The sequence below is a fragment of the Plecotus auritus genome (assembly GCF_963455305.1).
Source record: "Plecotus auritus genome assembly, chromosome: 2".
NCBI lineage: Eukaryota > Metazoa > Chordata > Mammalia > Chiroptera > Vespertilionidae > Plecotus > Plecotus auritus.
In genome coordinates this window covers 208,455,463-208,475,880 of record NC_137771.1, presented here as the reverse complement: position 1 = coordinate 208,475,880, position 20,418 = coordinate 208,455,463, and the positions used below count along the sequence as shown (strand labels likewise).

Here is a 20,418-nt window from a genome sequence, read left to right as displayed (position 1 = left end):
GTGAAAACCAATGTCAGTAGGTTGATATTGAAAAATTCAAATTACCATTTTCATAGTCAGTAGCAATTTCCTGATGAATGCAGATGAATTTATATGATTTGAAATACAGTTAATTAAAAAACATGGCATGCTTAGATTTTGGAATAGTTGGTCCCATTAGGTGTTAACTCAGACATATTTGTTTATTTCAAAGTGAAACAAGAATTCTGATTATCTTTGAGTAGGAAAAGAATGGAATTCACAAGAATACACATAAAACCATTCTATTATCCTGTACCTTAGTGATTAGATTTTTAACATAGACTCACAGCTGAGTCTGTGTTAAAAATCTCATAGTTTGTTTTATTGAGTGTCAAATCCATAGATAGAGATGCTAGCTAGACATCCCAGCATCACGAGGTATCCATGGAAAAGAGAACCCTCTCCCCAGGGAACTGTTTGCTTAGCGTTTAATAAAGGTCATGGAATGCTAGTATCTAAACCTTACTTAAAAGTGTCCTCTTGACTTTAAAATTGATAATAACTGCACATTTTGCTGAGGTTCTTCCATGAGTTTTATGTTTAATCCTCTTAATGAATCACTGTAAATTCAGATGAATGTAACATAGCCCTATCATTGATCATAAATGAGAAGGGATATAAAACTCTCTTGAAACGGTGGAAGTGTTAAGCACTGAATAGCCTTCAGTTGTATCTACCTGGTGAACAGTTAGTAGAGAAATAGCAGTGCTGATTGATCTAAATTGTGTGGCTTCTGCAATCATGGTTGTTTGTCATCCAGTTGGTGCTGGGAACTTGAGTTTGAGAGAATTTTCATGAGGTGGGCTCATCATTTATTTTACTTGCTGATAGTTAAATAATGGCTAAATGGCAATAGGTTGAGATTTATGAAAATGGCATTCAATTTCCTGGAGTTGATGACACTCTGAACTTGAAGAAGGCATTGATATATTCTATAAACGTTTGATAATTTAACTAGCTTACCTTCACAAAGTTAAAATGTATGTGAAGGATAAAATGCAAAGAACTTGAATTCTTAGAAGAAAGCTGATATCCAAATCTATGGAATCTTAGAAATTTCATAGTAATGGGAGCCAACTATGGAATTAACTAAAACCCACAGGTTTACGTTGGAGGAGCTCATGAGAACACAGTCTCATTTAAAAAAAGAAATACTGGTTGGCCAGAGGAAACAGATATAAAGGTATAAAGATATCCTGATAATATTAATAAGAATTTGTGGCCATGTCTTCATGAATAGCTATATACATATGGCACATTGATTTTCTAGGAAAGTGTATTTATTTTATTGTGCTTTATCTGTTACTGGAAATTAATATTGAATGGGAAATAAAATTTTACGTTAAAGTACTGTGATGTATATTTAGAAGTTTTGCCAGCAATTTACTGTTATTTGTTTCTTGCAGACTTGTACAGCATATGTGGATTTTATGATTTCTGTGGCCAAATTGATACGTCAGGAAAGAGGACTGCCCATAGATGAAAACCAGCTTTCTCTGGAAATGAATAAAGTTATGGAATTGGAAAAAGAAATTGCCAATGTAAAACACATTATCTCTGATACACTGAATAACATTAACTACTTTTTCTTTCTTTTTCTCTCTATTACATTTTAAGGGTGAAATGTACAACACTTTAACCAAGTGATAAAAATGCATAGCTTAGTAAAGGATCATTAACTTTTAGAGGACCCTTGAAACTAGAATTTTATAGTAAACTGGGTTTCCAACATCCAGGAGACATACTAAGTTTGACAAATAGTAAACTAGGTACATTTAATTACCTATTATAAGTGGATTACATCAAAATTCTAACTACAGCCAAACTGTTGTTGAGATGCCCTTGAGACTCAAGACACACTTGATTGCTAACTGTTGAGTAAAGCTGTTTTAGTCTTGATAGGCACAATTTTACTTAAAAGATTATCTCTATCCCTTGGCTAAGAAATATTAACCCTGAACATGGCTGCATGACTGTGTGATGTCACCGAGTTCAGACTGCCAGGCTGCTCAGCTCAGGAGGGGAGATCTCACAGGAAGAGTTTACCAGCAGAGCACAAGGGTATTTTCATGAATTTCCTCTAGTGGCAGGTGAACTCTTGGAGTCTGAGTTTGCATTTTCTTGTCTGACTGGGTCTGTAGTCTCAAGTGAGTGAATTCTGGTGAAGCAACATCAGAGTAATTGATTGAACCCAAGTTTGGTTTCAGCCTAGTCTCCACAGAGCTCTTGCTGACATTGCAAACAACAGCCTGCTCTCCTACATCCCATTGACCTAATGCTGCCATCAGAATCTTGAAGACTGGAGATCTTTGAGGACAATTTTAGCTTTCCTAGGGCCACATGAAACCAAAAATCTCCAGACAGAGCCAGACTTTGCTTGGAGCTACAGCAGGATGAGTGGAAGATCGTTGGGTTACACGTGGCTCTGTGTTGAACACAGAATTATTAGAGAACAGTTTATTGCCCTAGGTTTTTACCACTTGAACCTTCCCAGACCATATTATCCTTGGATCAGCCTCAGCTCTTTAATAGTTGGATCTCAAAATTATTTGTGTCTATATTTTCTCTCTTCTCTTAGACTCTGAGGTCTGGGTGGTAGCTTAGTCACCTTTGAATCATCTGTGTGTCTCTAACAGTGTCCAGCTTATTTTTGCATGAGGGAGATGTTCAATAAATAATTTTGAAAATAAAGGCATAAATAAGTGACTTAAAGGGGAAATGAGAGCCATTGTCTCTGAGAAACAATTCCCAGTTTAATTCATTTCAGCCACTAGCTGGGGGGAAGAGGGGTATGTCATTGCATTTCTTTCTTTCTTTCTTTTTTTTTTGTGATTCAGTGAAAAAAAGCTGGATATGGTTGAGTATAGAGCAGTAAACTGCTTAGGCAGGATGGGAGCTTAGTCACAGAAGTACAAAGTGCTAGCACTCCTCAGATACCTTGCAACCTACACATGAGTTTTCTCTGTTTTATTTGCTTTAAATTCTTGCAGAAACCACTGTGAGGTGGGTTTTTTTCCTGTCTGAATTATAACTTGGACACTGAATAATAGTGGTGGGGGGTGGGAGACAGAATTTGCATGATAAATTGGAGATGACTATATTCAAAACAATTATTATAATGTGAAACAGACACAACTGAGCTGGCTATTAACCACAGAAGGAAGCAGGCCACATATTGCTTATGTGGCTTGGCCATTCTCAAAAATATAAAAATATTGGCTGTCAGTACTACATCCAAATCTTGATAATTGTTACTGAATATATTTAAAATCTCTTAAATTTAATTTTCCTTTTTGATATGACAAAATAAATTACAAAATAAGTATAGAGTAGAACTTAAAGTATATTCACCTATCCCATATTCCTTTTTTCCTTAAGTATAATGTTTTTCTAAAAAATTCTTAGTTCTAAAATAATGATCAAAATTTAATTTCATAGGCTTCAGCTAAACCTGAAGATCGAAATGATCCAATGCTTCTTTATAACAAGATGAAATTATCCCAGGTCCAAAATAACTTTTCATTAGAGATCAATGGGAAGGTAAGTAGCAAGTTTTATGTACTCTCTTATTGTGCCATTTCTAAAACTTCTAACATTGAAATACAGTTTCTTAAACTTCAGTGATTTCTTATTTATTGAAGTAAATTGAATATTAAATGAATTTAGATGACACTGACCAGCTGACTTCATGACAGGACCAGGAAAAAAAATAACGATTTGAAACTATTATATTTAGTTAGAGGTGATTTTAAAAGTAAAAGTCCTTTTCAAGGCAGCTATGCAATAATGGTGGGAATGATCATAGAAAGGGGTTTGGAAAATATTAAACTTAAAATCCTTCAAAAAGACCATTATATAGCCATCAGAGTTGGACAGTCAGATAATAAAAGTATCAAGGCATCTACAAGGTGTTCAGAGCAATAACTGAGAAATAGAACACAAGAAATAAGAAAACTGTCTCACAGATTCCATTTATAAGCAGCAGTTGACATTTTTTTGCTTAGTAGTAATTCATTAGCTAGTATGTAATTATCTCTTTGGGAGGCTATTCATGTGTATTTGTGTATTAGTTGTGGCACACAATCGGAAAATAAAACAACATCCATGGGAAAATCTGCAAATGACTACATTCAGTGATGGATTTGCTTTGGCAATAATTATAATAAAAAGGGACTTTTAAAAAGCATAACCTTTCCAGTTAGGAATTTCTCACAGAACTTTTTAAATTGAATTTATTGGGGCAACACTGGTTAACAAAATATACAGGTTTCAGATGCACAATTTTATAACACATTATCTGTACACTGTATTGTGTGTTCACCATTCCAAGTCAAGTCTGTCCATCACCATTGATCTCCCCTATACCCTCCTCCACCTCCCCCACGCCCTCTCCCCGGGATAACCACCACGTTGTTGTCCATGTCCATGAGTTTTTTTCTCTTTTTTCCCTCCTTTTTTGCTCAATCCCTCTACCTCGCCCCAGCCCCACCCCCCAGTTACCTCCCCTCCAACAGCTATCAGCCTGCTCTCTATCTGTGAATCTGTCTCTATCTTGCTTGTTGGACCACTTTGTTAATTAGATCTCACATGTGAGTGAAATCATATGATATTCTTTTTCTCTGGCTTATTTCACTTACCATAATGCTCTCCAGGTCCACCCATGCTGTAAAGTGCCTAATAAGTATGTTTTGAAAGAATGATCCAAACCACCAAAGGAAATCAAGAAAAGAACATCGCACTTCATACTTAGAAAGTGATCAGCATAGTATATACTTATCTGTATAACCCCAGAGCCTAAAATATTGGTAATTTTAAACATTCTTAAGCACTGAAATGTGGCATTTCAGCAAAACGTGCAGGATCTCCACTTCTGCTGTTTTTCCTTATATCCACTGGTAGTTGAATAACCACAATTCCCATTTTAAAAAGACAAGCTTCCATCTTTTGGCAACTCCAAACCTAGCTTCTGAAGAGTAAAACTGCATGCCTATAGACCTTATATTGACAGTGTTCTGTTTGGCTTCGTTGGACCCTCTGTGGTGCATCTATAACTTCATTGAACCTCTGATGTAACTAATGTGCTTTCATTTACTGAAGGATCTTCACGGAGATATATTACTGTGTTTTAATGGATTACTCATTTATTTTTTAAAAATATATTTTTTATTGATTTCAGAGATGAAGGGAGAGAGATAGAAACATCAGTAATGAGAGAGAATCATTGATCAGCTGTCTCCTATATCTGCACACCCCCCCCCCCTCCCGCCGCCCCACACCCACTGGGGATCGAGCCCAAAACCCCGGGCATGTTCCCTGACCAGGAATCAAACCGTGACCTGGTCGATGCTCAACCACTGAGTCACGCCAGCTGAGTTCAACCACTGAGTCACGCCAGCTGAGTGGATTGTTTATTAAAACCCACTTTTAAAAGATAAACACTTTATACCCATTTAAATTTTTGCATAAATTTTAAAGCTAACATTTTCTTCTATTTCATATTGGTTAGACCAAGAAGATGACACTGAGCCTAATTTCTAACTGTATTTTCTCTACATTTACAGGCTTTGCTTTTGTTCTTAAATGGTTGGTTTAATTCTATCAAAATAACCACGCTGCCGAATTAATTTTTATTCAAAACCAATTGAAGCAATTGAGGGAAAATCCCATACAAGTATCAGACTGGATATGTGTGATAATTATATTGTGCTGCAGCTGACGCCCTAACTATGTCTGACCCCTGAACATAATTGGGTGTTGGAATCAAGAAGAGAAATTCCTAATTACTGAATGTTTTGTGCCTGCTTTTTTCCAGCCATTCAGCTGGTCCAATTTCACAAATGAAATTATGTCTACTGTGGATATTAAAATTACAAATGAGGAAGATGTGGTTGTTTATGCTCCAGAATATTTAACCAAACTTAAGCTCATTCTTACCAAATACTCTGCCAGGTAAGTATGTCAGAGTGCCCATGTCCTCAGAGTTTACATTTAATATCACTCTTTAGAAGCTTTGCAGCCTCATCTTTTTTGTTGCTGGGTGGTGGGTTTTTTTATACAGAGATCTTCAAAATTTAATGTCCTGGCGGTTCATAATGGATCTTGTAAGCAGCCTCAGCAGAACCTACAAGGAGTCCAGAAATGCTTTCCGCAAGGTGAAGATACAATCTCTCTTTTCTTAAGACTTAAAACATAAAGAGACACATGGTTATGAAGGTGCCATGTATACTGCTAGAATGTGGTGAACTTGGCCAAGAGACAAAATGCCAACTGTTGCTTATTTTACCCATGTTTAGGCTATGATGTCTGGAAAAGCCAGTTTTTATGGATTTGCCATCTTATGTTTGTCTACTGTGGCATCGTGATTGAAATGCCATGGGAGGATATGCATTTGGTTATGTGAGCAGTTCATGAAACAAACATACTGGCTTGGTGTTTGTGTGGCGTTAAAATTAATCGCAGGGATATCGCAATTAACTTGATTTTTCAGGTGTTCGTAGCACACTAGATTTACACACAGATGGAGTACGTTGAGGTGGACAATCCACTAACACCTACCTGGAGACAACCTTAAAGCCTTTTATTGGGCCGTGCCTACATTTAAACAAACATCATTTGAGTTGTGAGAGGGCGAGGGCAGGAAGGATGAGAAAGGAGAAATTCTAGCGAATAGTTGGTGTCCAGTATTGGTTGGTGTCATGGAAAAGAAATAACTTTCTGATTGAAATTGTGTTTTTACCCTTTAAAAGAAAATACACATTTTTAAAATTAAAGAATGTAAAATTGGTATTTTGCTAAATTTCCCTTACCTAAGTTAGTCCTCTTATTGGTACTTAAATTTATACACATATATTTCTTCTAAGTGCTGGAAGTTCAGCTAAAACATTCAACAAACAGGAATGTGCCTTTTTGTATAGCAGATTTCTCTCATTATGACGTTTATTTGAACATTACTTCACGTTTATGATTATGCAGAGGTAATGGCGTTATTTTTTGTTTGGGAGGGTTTTTTTGGGTTGCTTTTTTCCTAAAGCTGTCTAGAAGGATGTTAACTTGTAGTAGCCTGCAGTTCTACTGGGACAGGTACTGAAAATATACCTTATTTTCAGATCGTATGTAAGCAAACAATCCAATGGGATTGCATTTTATCATCGGCAAGGACAACGTGCCTTGTGAGGAGAAGCAGTGACTATTGCAAGAACTTAGGAGACGTAAAGAATAGCGAGTCCTGTGAGATTTGTGTTCTGATCGTGCTCCCCCGTCTTACTCCTGATCAAACGCCATTTCCTTTTTCTCTCCCTTAGGCCCTTTATGGCACAACATCAGAAATAGCAGCTTGGAGACGTTGTGCAAACTTTGTCAATGCGAACATGGACAGCGCAGTGGGAAGGCTTTATGTGCAAGCTGCATTTGCTGGAGACAGTAAACACGTGGTAATGTTTTGAGCACAGCACACTATCACTCACTTGTTTGCATGGATGGGCAATTAGTAGGTCCATAATTGGGCTAAAATTTTATTAACTGTCAGGTAACCTCTGGATCATAATTTGCCATTACTTCCCAGTAAATCTCATCCTCCCTCTCTTAAGGGTCTGGTTATGTTTCTGATCCTAATATTATTTAATCCAAAGGCAACTGTCCTTTTTCCAGAAGCAGTAGGTTCTGGAAACAGTCACATGTTCTAGTGATATAGTCATTTCTAAACTCTTCTGTTAGCAAAATTGACCAAGAATTCGTGTTTTCTTAAAAACCTAGAAAGTAAACCCAGGTTTAGTTGAAGTGTAAGAAAGGTACTCTATTTTTCATTGTTACTGACACGAAAGCAATGCAGCCTGAAGATATGGTGAAATAATCTATTGAAATGCTGCTTCATGCTTTACTAAGTTACAAATGGTAATGACAGCTAATATTTTACGTTAATTCTTCTTTTATGATAGTGGAAACCAGTGCATTCTTAACATGATTTTTGATTAATGTATAGATATAATACCTATTTAATCATAAGTATTGATAAAAACAATGTTGCTTTAAAAATATAATTTTTCACATACTACTATATCCATTTGTTTAGGTCATAGTCTGCCTATAAATTTATATTTATTAATATATTATTAAATCACATACTAGTAAAGATAGATTATAGCTTTTTAAATTAAAAAAAATTTAATTTATCTTTATTGTTGGAAGTATTACAGATATCCCCCCCCCCCCCATTTACCCTTTCCACCCTGTTCCTGACCCTTATCTACCCCAGGCTTTCACCCACTGTTGTCTCTTTCAATTTGTGTTATAAAAAATTAACTAATGGCCTAAATTTGTCTTCTGTTCTTTTGGTTTGAGGTTGAGGATTTGATTACACAGATCCGGGAAGTTTTTATTCAGACTTTAGATGAGCTGACTTGGATGGATGCTGAAACAAAAAAGAGAGCTGAAGAAAAGGTAAAAAGCAAGGCAGGGCTAACTATCAAAGAAAAAAATTTTTAATAAATACCAATTTTTAAGACAATTCAGGAAAAAAGATAATCAAGAATTGCATAAGAATTTGAATAAAAACCTGATCAAAGACAGTGAGAAAAAAATTACATAAAATAAAAGCAAGTTCCTTCAGAATTATAATGTTTTCAGGAACATTTTTTATGGATAAATATTTTTTCTATGATTTCTGTTTTTTATTATTTCTTTGTAATCAACTCCTACTCTCCATGTTCATTTCAAAACGTTGGAAGATCTCCACATTTTTTAAAGGAAGACTTCAGAAAATAAGAAGAAAATCTTACGTTAACAAGTAAAGAATGAAATGATGTTAGTGGTTCATAATTTTTCTTCTTTTAAGAAGTATAGCTAAAAGGCCTCTAACAATGTCAAAAATATGTCCTCAATTTGTAATGCAAATTTCTAGCTAAATTTTTTTAAAACATGCCTCCTCTAGTTTTTTATAAAATATAGGGAGAAAAAAATACTGTATTTTTGTTCAAGCAAATATAAGATGGTGCAATTTTTGACTTTTATAAGGTGACCTATAGTCCCTTTTATTGAGACTTTTAATATTTTGCAAAAGAAGAAAGGTGATATTGCTAAGGAAATTTTAGGTTTAAATTTACCATGATCATTATCTTGCTAACTATATAAAACTAAAAGGAACAACATGTCCAGTGACAACTGTATGTGCTTTATGAGCAGTATTCACATGCAACTTGATTATTTGTCTGTAGTTAAGGTGGCAAGAAGAACAGACCATATTTTGAACTGATAACAGAGGGAGTTCAAAAACCTAATATAATAAGAGCGTCAAGCTGCAGTGTAGTTCTGTTTTGGATTAAATCAAAAGGACTATCTTTTTCAGCTTCACAGAGGCCTGAGTAGGTTAGGTCTAGATTTTAAGTCTTCTTATATTTTCATTATTCTGACAAAGTCCTCAGAAATTTGGGCTGGATTTGCTTCATTCATGTTCTAGCTCTCTGTGACATGGTCCTGTTTGATGTAGGCAATTGAATTGTTCTAGATCATCATTTCTCATGGTGGTGTCACAAAACAGGTGCAAGTTGTTCCACAAAAGAGAGTCCCTTGGTCAAAAGACTTTAGGAAACACTGCCTGATCCCATCTTAGTCTAGGTTACATGCTCTAGGGTGTGATTTTTATGGCATCATACATCACACTGAGAGTAAATTCTCATTTCATTGCTTATCATTGATCTTTACGGTAAGCTCTCTGGGGGGCAGAAGTTTTGCCTGGTATTGAAGCCTCAGCCCCTTGCAAAGTACTGGGCTCATTGTAAACCCTTGAACATATATTGAATGAATAAAGAAACAAATTAACTCCTCCTCTTGGACACTTATAACAACCTAATTTTTACTGTAAGAAGTCCTGCAATAAAGAAGCCTGCTTAATGTTTTTGTCATAGTATTTGTCCAAAATTATTTGACAATAAATGATTTTTATGCAATAACTTTTATTTCAGTAGAGTCTGTGTCCCTTAGAATACTCTTTTGGGAAATGTGTTCTAGAAAATAAAGTGCTAATAAGAGGGGTTGATTAATAATGTGTGGAAACCTACAAGAAAGTGGGCGTGGCCTGACTGACTTAGTGACACATATCCTGTCCCAGCCATTGGGGAAATCCTGGGCTTATGAAACAGATTTGTAACAAAACCACATCCCTTTGATGGCAAACCAAATAATTCAGATACAGGCTTAATTCCCCATGAAAAATTTAAATTAATTAAATTATTTAAGAGCAAATGTGATATGATAGCATCAAAAGTCAAACATCTTTGAGAAAATAAAAAAAATAGAAAAAGCAAGTAGTAAACAAGGGGTAATCATGAAATAATAAAAATAAGTAAATAACTTTAAAATACTAAACATAAAAATTAGAAATGGCAGTAAGCAAGAGGTAAATGTGAGTGGGTATACTAAGGAAAACTCTTGTTTGCTACTTGTTTAATTAGTGTCATTCATTTAACTTTGAGAAGATAGGTACACAGCCTTGGAGACTGAGGTAGAACATAAAAACTCCAAGAACCAATATTCAGGAAGAATATTTGCACGAACATATAAGCCCATATTTGTTTTCTCAGCCAAATCGGTAATGTGGAAAGATAATTATAAGCTGCTAGAATGGAAGCTCTAAATGTTACTTGTCCTGTAAATTGAAGAAAAAGTCTTTCAGGAAAAAAGTTCCTGAAAGCTGACTTGTCAGCTTTCATTTTGGTTTTCTTGGGAAAGCTGCAGTCTGTGAGGACAGGGCATTAGAAGCTAAATTTAAACCAACTTGTTATTTCTTTTGAGCCCCAGGATGAAGCCACTTCAAATATTTTTTTTTAAGTGTTGTCTGATACTCTATTTGTAAACAGTATGGATCAAGTTACTCAGTTGATATTCATGGTCAAATGACAATGTTTGCATTTAAAAGTTATGTAATCATCCTCACATTCAATATTACAATTTTCATAGGCCTTGGCAATTAAAGAAAGAATTGGCTATCCTGATGACATTCTCTCAGATGATAACAAACTGAATAAAGAATATGAGGAGGTAAGTCTCTGTTAAGACTCTGGGCTAATGAAACCTGGGGCTGGTGGCAATGTTATTTTTAGTTATCGGTTGCCAAAAATTATGTGAAATAACCTAAAACCACAGGTTTTATTATTTTTTAAAACATACTTTTATTGATTTCAGAGAGGAAGGGAGAGGGAGAGAGAGCTAGAAACATCAATGATGAGAGAGAATCATTGATTGACTGCCTCCTGCTGGGGATCAAGCCTGCAACCCAGGCATGTGCCCTGACCTGGGAATCGAAAAGTGACCTCCAGGTTCATAGGTTGATGCTCAACTGAGCCACGCTGGCTGGGCCCATAGGTTTTTTATAAAAGTCTTTAGCACTGAAGACAGATCTGTGTTTGTTTCATTTTTAGCTTTTTGTTTCATTGGCCTGTCCCGCATCTGTTATTTTGGCTTCCATATATTCCATTTTAAGAAGTAAGAAAAATCCAGTGTCCTTTAGAGTATCAAGGGTAGCCCTAGCTGCTTTGGCTCAGTGGATAGAGCATCGGCCTGCGGACTGAAGGGTCTCGGGTTCAATTCTGGTCAAGGGCACGTATCTTGGTTGCAGGTTCCTCCCAGGTCTGGGTACTGGCCAGGCCTCAGGCAGGAGGCAACCAATCAATGTATTTCTCTTACATCGATATTTCTCTCTGTCTTTCCCTCTCTCTTCCATTCTCTCAGAAAATCAATGGAGACATATCCTCCAGTGAGGATTAACAACAACAACAAAAAAGAATGTCAAACTTAAAGAGTACCAAGGGTAGACTTCAAAGTGCTGGGACAGCGGGCAGCACTCAGGCTCCTTGTCTCGTCTTACAGGCCTGAAAAGTCAAATTTTCAGATTCCCACCCACTTTTTAATTTTCCCTCCACTGGATAAGCTAGATCATGCATTCTCTATTTAAAAAGCAAACAAACAAAACAAAACAAAAAAACAACCTGAGAACCAGAGACCTGTATTCTCTTTTGGTAATGTAACAGTGGTAAGAGAAGAGAATTGATTAAAGTCACTGCAGTACTTATTTTAGACTTAGCTGAGATTCTTGTTACTAATCTGTGTTTACCACAACTACTTGAAACCCTGGTGATGACAAGGTAATCCTTGCATAAATCAGAGATGAAAGTGATTCCTAATCCATTGATTACTAGTCTGATGTGGCACTTGCAAGCCACAGTGTTCTCTCGTCCTTATCTATTTGCAGACAAACTTGACTGTTTCTTTTAAATTAGCTGGCTGTAGCATGGTAGTCCTGGGGGCCCTTGTTGCAGGAGCCTAGTGGCTAAGACCATAGACTCAAAGCTGACTGTGTGGGTTCAAATCCTAGCTCCACAAGTGCACTTGTCTGTATCTCAGTTTCCTTAACTTTATTTTTTTAATTGTTTGAAGTATTATAAATAGTAGTACATATGTCTCTTCCTTAACTTTAAAAAAATATTTTTTATTGATTTCAGAGAGGGATAGGGAGAGGGAGAGATAGAAACATCAATGATGAGAGAGAATCATTGATTGGCTGCCTCCTGTACACCCCCTACTGGAGATCAAGCCTGCAACCCAAGCATGTGCCTTGACTGGGAATCTAACCGTGACCTCCTGGTTCATGGATTAACGCTCAACCACTGAGCTATGCCAGCCGGACTGGGCTTCTCAACTTTTAAGTGGTGATAATAGCCCATCTTCACAAGATTATTAAAATATTGATAGAATGTTGCCTGGCCCATAATAGGTACTAATAAGAATATGCTGTTATCACATCTGGTATATAAGGATTAATATCAATATGGTAAGGCTTGCCACTTAGTTTTATGTGTTTAATTACACTGAAGTGGTGATTCAGCCACAGCAACAGTGACCTGTAATATAGAACTAGACTGATTGGAACTAAATCCTTCTTTGGTAAGTTTTAATGCTCTCTGTTAACTTTATTAATAGGTAGAATTTAAGAAAATATCCTCTATATTTTTAGCAAAAGTTTTGAAGATTCTGGTTTTAATATTTTCACCAAAATCTTTTGTATGATACAGTACAACTACAAGGAAGATGAATACTTTGAGAACATAATGCAAAATGTGAAGTACGGCCAACATAAACAACTAAAGAAGCTTCGAGAGAAGGTGGACAAGGATGAGTATGTATATTCCAGTTTTTAACATATTTATTCAGAAGAGGTTCTTTTTCCCTCCTCTTTGTTGTATGAAGAGGAAGAGTCTGACTTGGGATAGTGTTAAAAAGTACAGTCGTCCTCCTATGAAGTACTTTTAATAACATCTAAGAAGGTTATACTAAAGACGGGTCAGGATTTAACCAAATTAAAACTTTATTTATTAAGGTACATCCTCTGATAACCTAATTTCCTTGGTTTCTCTTCATTTTATTGCCTGTCCCTCTGCTTTGCTTGTGGACAGGGTTCTCAAGAACACCTTAATTTAAGCAAACCATGGCTCCTTCAAGCCTTCTCTGAGGCCTTACTTACTGTACTCAGAATTTCCTTCTACCCACAGCCCCACCTGTTTTCTGTCAGTGAGTCATTCCCCAAGTCCATCCCCTTCCTGAATTGCTCCATGTAACACTTCTCTCACCCTAGAGGTAGCCAAATATGAGATACCAGAAATTCCTCTCAATCATAGCCTTCAAATGCTCTTAATCTCTGTTTATTAGTGGGATTGGTCCTTCATATTAACTATTGGTTTAGCATTTACTTATCAATTAAATGGATGTGTCTAACATATTTATCAACCTATGTGGTTGTGCACTTGAATCCCTAGAATTGCTTCTGTTGACATCTCACTAGGTTCTTAGCTGCTAGAGAATTGGAGCCATTCCTTTTGACCATTCAACACAGTACAGAATACATAGATTTTCAGTTAAAGCTGAATTAATGAATGAATGATGAACAAGTGAAAAATAAACATACTAACTTGATTTGTGTGGTAATGAACACAATAACATACCAGTGAGATTCTTGGTTTATGTATGCATTTATTCTTTCATGTATTCATATTATTAAACTAAACTAATATTTTAGAACACTGGCTAAATCTAGGTGTCATTTGGTACTGGGAGAATCAAAGGTAAACTTTGTTTATGTTACATTGCATTATAACAGTAGAAAGTAGTGTTGAGGAGGGGAAGAAATCCCCTCTTTGCCCCTCTTGAGTTCTTAAGGCTGAACTAATAATAAAAATGACGTAAGACCAGATTAACAGAGGAAAAAGTAATTTAATATGTGCGTGTGGGAGGTTATAAATGATACTCTGAGAAATTATGAACCAGTCAGCTCTTTATGCCTTTTAGACAAAGAAACAATACATTTGACAGGACAAAGAAACTTAGGTTTGTGTAATCATTAGTGAAGAATCTAAACAAAGTTTGGGCTTCAATAGTAAATTAGTAAAGAAATAACAAGCTTTGTAGCCATGAATTCCTTAGCTCTGGGGATAAGGGGTCTCAGTCTACTGTAGCAAGGAGGAGACCTTTCATAGGGGAGATGTATTTCCTGCATTCAAGGAGAGAAGGGAGGGTCGGTGTGCCCTTCTTGGCATTGACTGCTTGTCAAGTAACTTTAATTCAAAATTATCAATATGCTAATGTATGATATTGTGGGTGGCCTGCCCTGACCCCGACAGTAGGAAAGACATGATGTAATAAATAAACTGTACCACCAGGAGGGCTAGACAAAAGTCCTAAATGGAAATGCTAATACATTTCAATTCTTACACAACATTTGGAACTCTTCAGGTATCCTGAGGGACTGATTTCTTTTGCTAACCCCTGGGTTTGTACTGGAGCAAAGGTTGTGTTATCTGGGGCTAAAATCAGGGTTGCAAATGTCAGAGAATGTTTGGCATCCCAGCTGGCAAAGAGGAAGGAAAATGGTTACATACCGTACAATTGGTGTTGTAATAGATTACCAAGTTGTTTCTCTAGAAACCCACACAAAGTCATCAAAAAGAATACTCTGTGGGTTAAAATCCGAGAAGCTTCTGACAAGTCTGAACATTTTCATTTCTTTAAAATATATATACTTACATTCAATAAATGTTAGCACTATGTAAATTATTGTCAAATACTCTTTCTGAAAATAGCTACTATAACTTGCATCCATGTGACACAAGAAGATTTATTTATCATTTTAAAAAATAGTTGTTGAAATATTGCTGATGTTTTCTCTGAAGTTGTAGACCCAGTTCAAGAATCACTTTGTAATATAGTTTGCTCTTTTCATTCCCTTTCATCATATGGATTGTTTTTCTTTAAGTTCCCTTCTCTTTATGATAGGTAGTCAAAAGTCAAACTTGTATATAATATTTTAATGAATGTTTGGTGAATAGCATGCAATGCTCAGTAGTACTTTGTGGACGTTCTCCATGAACTTCTGATAATCAATCACAAGTGCATATGACTTCTTAGGTCTTCTCTGCCAAGCCTGGCTAGCTATTCTTCCTTTCCTATCTAATGCCTGCATACCGAGTACAAGGGTTCAAAATTCTTGACTGCACATGAGAGTCATCTGGGGAGCATTAGAAATAGTACCCATTACCCAACCACGCCTACCTAGATTTTTGATATACTTGCCTGCGGGTGGGGACCCAGATACAGTAGGTTCTTGAATAATGTCGTTTTGTTCAACGTTATTTCATTATAACATTGATGCAATGCTTAAATAGGAACTTTTAACTCTTCTTTACATCAATTAACCTACAGTAAAGTTGGTTTCATTATACATCATTTCACGTCAATTCCAAGAAGCTATGGGTGACATTAAGTGAGTACTTACTGTACTGGTTCTTTTTAAGTACAGCATGTTACTGTACAAAACAACATGAGATTAAATCAAGCACAAGAGGAAATGATGCAATCAAGAGGCACAATAAACATGGAAGGTGTGAGGGCTGCTGCTTGTGTGACACAGCATACGGTTACACAAACTTTTATTTTCCTGAGTAGAAAGAGTGCACTCTAAAATAATGATAACAGTGTAGGACAGTAACGTATTCGCTCACTATCATTCTCAAGTATTATATACTAGACATGCTCCTATGCTATATTTTTATATGACTAGCAGCGCAGTAGGTTTGTTTGTACCAGCATCACCACAAACATGTGAGTCATGCGCTGTGGTATGACATTATCAGGCTACGATGTCTCTAGGCAATAGGAATTTTTCCGCTCTACAAGAACCTCTTATGGGATCACCATCATATATATGGTGGCATTGACCAAAATGTTATGCAGAGCATGACTATGTCTAACATGATTTAGCGCCAGTAACATGATTATTTTCTTGCAGACCATAGAGCAAACACAACCTTGTAATGAGAAAAAGACATAGCAGAACAAAACAAAATGAATTTCTACTCTTGTTTTTAGATCTGATGCTATTTTGTTAGTTTCTCAGGCCAAAACATTTTATAATATAATGGGGACAGGTAGTACCAGTGTTTGTAAGTCACGACGATTGAGCTGTGGAGTTACTTTTTACAAACTGCAAAGTCTTATTTCATTGCTGACCTTCCCTGCTGTGTAAATAAATAAAAACACTGACATCGGCATCCTAAAGTTTTTATTGAGCAGCTACGATGTGTGCGAAGCACTGGACTCATCGCTGTAGGGGATGCACAACTAAATCTGAGGAAAGGGGGTTACAAGGAAACAAAGTTCTAGGGCAGCATTTTTTTTAAAACCACAATGAAATCTTTACTTATTAGTAAAACATTCCCTGGAAACACGTCAGCATTTAATATGGAGGTGGATAGAGGATCCACTACAAGCAAAACGAAACAGAAATGCTCGGTTCCTTTCTGCTTCCCCTTCATTGCTTCACGCCTGCTGTTTTTTCTGATTGGATGGTGTGAAGCCCCTGAAATTAGTGGTACTCCTGTGGCGGACAGCCCAGCATTGGGGGCTCCATGGGCTCTTTCTGAAAGGCCAAAACCAACAAAAATGGCAGGCAGGTTGGCTCCCTGTGAAGTGACACTGTAGTTTAGCCACTGCTTGAGTCAGTAACACTCTTTTGTGTCCCAGTTCTGCCTGGAAAAGCCATGCAGTTTCCTTATTTATAAGAGGAGCAGGTTGGTTTAGACTGCAGGAGATCTCTAAGGCTCTCTCAAGCATTCCAGTTCCATGGCCCTGACTGGGAAGCTTTGATAGGAGAGGATGTTTTCTTCCTTGGTGTCTCCGTATCAAGTGAGCCGAGAAGAGAAGAGCATATTCTTTTTAAAAAATATACGTGTATTTTTGTTGATTTCAGAAAGGAAGGGAGAGTGAGAGAGAGAGATGGAAACATCAATGATGGGAGAGAATCATTGATCGGCTGCCTTCTGCATGTCCACAACCCCAGGCATGTACCCTGACCAGGAATCGAACTGTGACCTCCTGGTTCATGTGTCGCCACTCAACCACCAAGCCACGCCAGCCAGGCGAACATACTCTTGAAAGCTAGGGAGTACCTCACCTCTTTCTAAAATATCCCTTCTGATTTCCCCTTCACTGATGTTTCTAGAATCATTTTCCTTCTAAGTAAGTCCAGTGCCAGTGAACTTGATTATTAAAAGACAAACAGTTGTGCAGGGCTTACATGGGTCAATGTGATGGCACAGAGGTGGGGCATTAATAGGACCTATCCAGGTAGATGTGCAGATTGGAGACTTGGGACACAAATGAATCTCCATGAGTATAGATTTATGGGGAAGATTTGTGAAAAGAATTATTTGGCTCATCTAGTACTACTCAGTGATGCCCTAGCCGGTTTGGTTCAATGGATAGAGCATTGACCTGTGGACCAAAGGCTCCCGGGTTCGATTATGGTCAAGGGCACGTGCTTCAGTTGCATATTCCTCCGCAGCCTGGACCCTGGTCAGGGCTTGTGCAGGAGGCAACCAGTCGATGTGTTTTTCTCACATTGATGTTTCTCTCTGTCTTTCCCTCTCTCTTACACTCTCTTTGAAAAATAAATGGAAAAATTCTTTGAGTGAGGATTAAAACAAAACAAAACGTACTACTCAGTGAGAAAGATGAGATAACAGGTAGTTAGACTAAACTTGGACAAATCACTCTAACTCCCCATGATAGTATCTGCCATGGTATGCTCATGTTCTGCACATGTTATAATCAATAAAAAATTTAAGTTGTCATCTTTTATACTCCCATTAAACCAACCAACTTTGCAATTTTCCAGTGCATTTGGGGATTATAAACAAAACACATTTTATCCGTAAAAATATTTCTATCTTTTTAATTAGCACCAAAAGAGGGTTTTGTTTTGTTTTATTTTATTTTGTTTTCAGATGGGGAAGGAGAAGTAGGGAGGGAAGATAAATAGTTGAAAGGCTGAAGTGTTAAACTGGGAGAACTTTGCAAAAGAATTCTGGAACTTTCATGTCAGTGTGCCCTCTTGAGAGGGTGGAGTCCAGATGGCACAAGGCTTCCTTCCCGCTGCCATCATTCCCTGCAGCTCACAGAGCAGCACCGCCTCACCACAGCCTGTGCCTGCGCCTCCCATGGTCCCAGGGTGAGAAGGGTCAGCTCTCCTGGGGCCTGGAGGACCCATCAATATGCTTAGGCCCAAATCTGTATTGAGCACCTATCATGCTTTCACCCTATTCTAACCCCTAGAAATATAATTAAGAACAAAACATGAAATAAACCAAGAGGACTACATCAAACTAAAAAGTTTCTGCACAGCAAAGAAAATGGTCATCAGGATGAAAAGGTAACCGATGGAATGGGAGAAATTATTTGCAAATCATATATGTGATTACTTGCCGGGGCTGACCAGCAGCTCCTGAACAACAGATGAACAGATTACTCAGACACAGTTTGACTGTGAAAGAGAGGCCTAGGGGGGTCCTGACTCTAGCAGCCAGAGCGGCCTCGATTGCCTGCCTCGTTGAGCTTTTATTGGAATTTTTATCTTTAGATACAATCAATGGGGTGAGTAATCTTGCGAGGACACATGTGCTTACATTGTCCTCTAGGCAAGGGCATCCAGGGATTAAGCATAAGGATTCCAGTAAACATCCTGGGTCTGCATGTACACAGACTTGTTTGGAAAGTTCAAGGAATAATTAGGGGCTCCGCCTTCGACACTCCCCTAAGTCTCCCCTAAGTCGGAATTCCGATAAACAGGGCAGGCGGCCTTCCACACCTTTCCCTTTTGTCAGAATGCCCTTACAAACTTTCCAACCAAGTCTCCTGTGCTCCCCAACAATAAGTGGTTAATCTCCCAAATATATAAGAAGTTTCTACAACTCTGTAACAAAAAAACAAACAAACAAAAAAATTCCTAATGACCCAATTTAAAAATGGACTAAGGACTTGAACAGGCATTTCTCTAAAGAAGTCATACAAATGGCCACCAGGTGCATGAAAAGATGCTCAGCATCACTAGTTGTCAGGGAAATGCAATCAAAACCATAATGAAATATTACATCACTTTGGCAAGATGATATTGTCAAGAGACAGAAATTGAGAGAGAGAGAGAAAGTTGGCCAGGAGAGAGAGAGAGAGAGAGAGAGAGAGAGAGAGAGAGAGAGAGAGAGAGAGAGAGTTGGCCAGGATGTAGAGAAATTAGAACCCTTATACCATTTATGGGAATGCAAAACAGAACAGCCACCATGGAAAACAGTATGAAAATTCCTCAAAAAATTAGAGATAGAACTACTGTATAATTCAGAAATCTCACTTCTGGGCACATATCCAAAAGAGTTGAGATCAAGATCTCAAAGAGATATTACATTCCAACTTTCATTGCAGCACCATTCACAATAGCTAAGATGTGGAAGTAACCTGTTTCCATCGACATTTAATGGATAGATAAAATGTGGTATATACATACTAATCAGCCTTTAAAAGGAAGAAAATTGTGTCATGCAGTGACATGGATGAGCCTGAGGACATTATGCTAAGTGAAATAAGCCAGATAGAAAAAACATACTGTATGATTCCACTTATATGAAGTATCTAAGATAGTCAAGTTCATAAAATCGAAGAATGCTACCAAGGGGCTGGGCGTGGGATGTTATTAATTAACAGGTATAAAGTTTCAGTTAAGCAAGATGAGTAAGTTCTAGAGATCTTTTGTACACATTGTACCTACAGTCAACAATAACGTGTTGTACAGTTAAGTATGCTAAGAGGATAGATCTCGTGTTGGTGTTCTTAACACAATTAAAAAAAATAACAAAACCTGAAATATCCCTGCCTTCATGGGGTTACCAGCTAATGAGCTAGATCAGTTGTCAGCAAACAGTGGCTCGCGAGCCACATGCAGTTCTTTGGCCCCTTGAGTGTGGCTCGTCCACAAAATACCACGGCCTGGGCGAGTCTATTTTGAAGAAGTGGCGTTAGAAGAAGTGTAAG

The 20,418-nt window shown here is 37.3% G+C and overlaps 1 protein-coding gene across 2 annotated transcripts in view; it reads left to right on the top strand.

Moving 5' to 3' along the window:
• The window catches only part of MME (membrane metalloendopeptidase), a 101,255-nt gene that overhangs the window by 48,720 nt on the left and 32,117 nt on the right, over window positions 1-20,418 (top strand). For both annotated transcript variants that reach the window (XM_080657832.1, XM_080657833.1), the window contains exons 9-16: window positions 1,428-1,562; window positions 3,460-3,561; window positions 5,834-5,970; window positions 6,080-6,173; window positions 7,323-7,451; window positions 8,359-8,457; window positions 10,972-11,052; window positions 13,083-13,186. In XM_080657832.1, coding sequence (XP_080513958.1) covers window positions 1,428-1,562; window positions 3,460-3,561; window positions 5,834-5,970; window positions 6,080-6,173; window positions 7,323-7,451; window positions 8,359-8,457; window positions 10,972-11,052; window positions 13,083-13,186 — 881 coding nt within the window. The remainder of the gene's footprint in view (window positions 1-1,427; window positions 1,563-3,459; window positions 3,562-5,833; window positions 5,971-6,079; window positions 6,174-7,322; window positions 7,452-8,358; window positions 8,458-10,971; window positions 11,053-13,082; window positions 13,187-20,418) is intronic.